Source organism: Monoraphidium neglectum, assembly GCF_000611645.1.
Source record: "Monoraphidium neglectum strain SAG 48.87 unplaced genomic scaffold scaffold00013, whole genome shotgun sequence".
NCBI lineage: Eukaryota > Viridiplantae > Chlorophyta > Chlorophyceae > Sphaeropleales > Selenastraceae > Monoraphidium > Monoraphidium neglectum.
This window is the reverse complement of record NW_014013613.1, coordinates 18,439-19,807: the sequence shown is the minus strand read 5'-3', so window position 1 is coordinate 19,807 and position 1,369 is coordinate 18,439. Positions and strand designations below refer to the sequence as shown.

Here is a 1,369-nt window from a genome sequence, read left to right as displayed (position 1 = left end):
CGCAAGGGCTTGCTGCGCGTGTGTTGGTTGATTGGCAAGCTGCAATCGCTGCAGAGCTCGCAAGCCGTAATTGCGGGCCGCAACGCTTGCACCCGCGGGATGCGCGGAGAGCCAGGCCGGCAGCTGGCGAGGCCGAACGAGCGCACGCAGAGCCAAGGAGTGCAACGCAAGGACGCGCCTGCGCTGCCCCCACATGCAGGAAGCCAGGCCCGCCGGCCGCTCGACGCTGGCGCGCGGCGGCCCCTCATTTGGCCGCGGCGAGCGGCCCCTGCCGCCTTCGGAACCCAAATGCGCGCTGGCGCGCGGCCAGCAGCGACCGCCGGTGCTGACGCAGCCGCCGCGCGCCGGCGGCCCCGCCCAGTGTGATGCTGCGCTCAGCCGAGCCGCCGGCCTCGTTGATAGCGGACACCGTGAACTGGTATTGCTGTCACAGCGGCGGGGTGATTGAGGGTTGGAAGGAAGCAGAAGCGTCAGTAATAATCCAGAAGGCCGGAGACCAAAATGGGTAAAACTATCCGAGGTGACATCGTCTGTACGTAAGAGCAGGCAGCAGGCAGAAGGCAGCAGGCACCAGGCGAGGCTGGTGGCGCCGCTGCACACATGCGGCCCGGCCGCAAGACACGAGTTCAGTGTCACGAGTGAAGCCGGTCTTTTGCATGCCGAGGCTTTTTGTGACCGGGTCCCGGGACGACGAGACGGCGCTGCTCGAAACATCAAAGGCACAGCAGCGATGCAAGGGAGCCTGTGCTTTTCAGGGCAGGGCGGCCAGCGGAAGGACCCGGCACGCACCTGGCCGGGCGACCCCTTGAAAGTGAAAGACCCCGCAACCTTGGATGTGGGGTTGAGCCCCGTGATCTTGGCTTTGGTTATCTTGCCGCTCGCGATGTCCATGACCTGGGGAACCAGGGGTTGATGTCACAGTGACATCACAGTGGAATTAGCAGTGTTCCATCGAGCGGAATTGGCTAAGAGGCAAAAACAACGAATTTCTGCTCACACACGGTCGCTGCTCACACGCTTTTGCTGCTGCCCACATGCAGTCACTGCTGACGTGGCAATTCAGCCGGCGGCCCGAATCAAACAGCCCGTGGAGCCTCGACTGCAGGCAGCCGGTCGGCCGGCTGAGGGCAAGCGTGTACAAAATCAGAAACGCGTGAGGCGGCGGCAGCTTCCAGACTTGTAAGGCAGCTCCCCGCGCACCTGTATGTCGTAGAAGTTGATGCACTCTGGGCCAGATGGCGGGTCCCAGGTCAGTTTGATGTTTCCGTCGGTGCTGGCCGAGACTAGCCGCAGGTTGCGGATCGGCTGGGTGCAGGAGCGCAGTGAAAAGGCGTGTCATGAGATTATGTGTGTGTGTGTGTGTGTGTGT

At 63.0% G+C, this 1,369-nt stretch overlaps 1 protein-coding gene across 1 annotated transcript in view; it reads right to left on the bottom strand.

The window, feature by feature from the left end:
• Nucleotides 1–244: 244 nt before the first annotated feature.
• MNEG_0195 (hypothetical protein) overlaps nt 245–1,369 on the bottom strand; it is a gene marked incomplete at both ends in the record, with an annotated part of 6,055 nt that continues 4,930 nt past the window's right edge. Inside the window, 3 exons of the mRNA XM_014051315.1 lie at nt 245–424; nt 790–894; nt 1,201–1,305. Coding sequence (XP_013906769.1) covers nt 245–424; nt 790–894; nt 1,201–1,305 — 390 coding nt within the window. The remainder of the gene's footprint in view (nt 425–789; nt 895–1,200; nt 1,306–1,369) is intronic.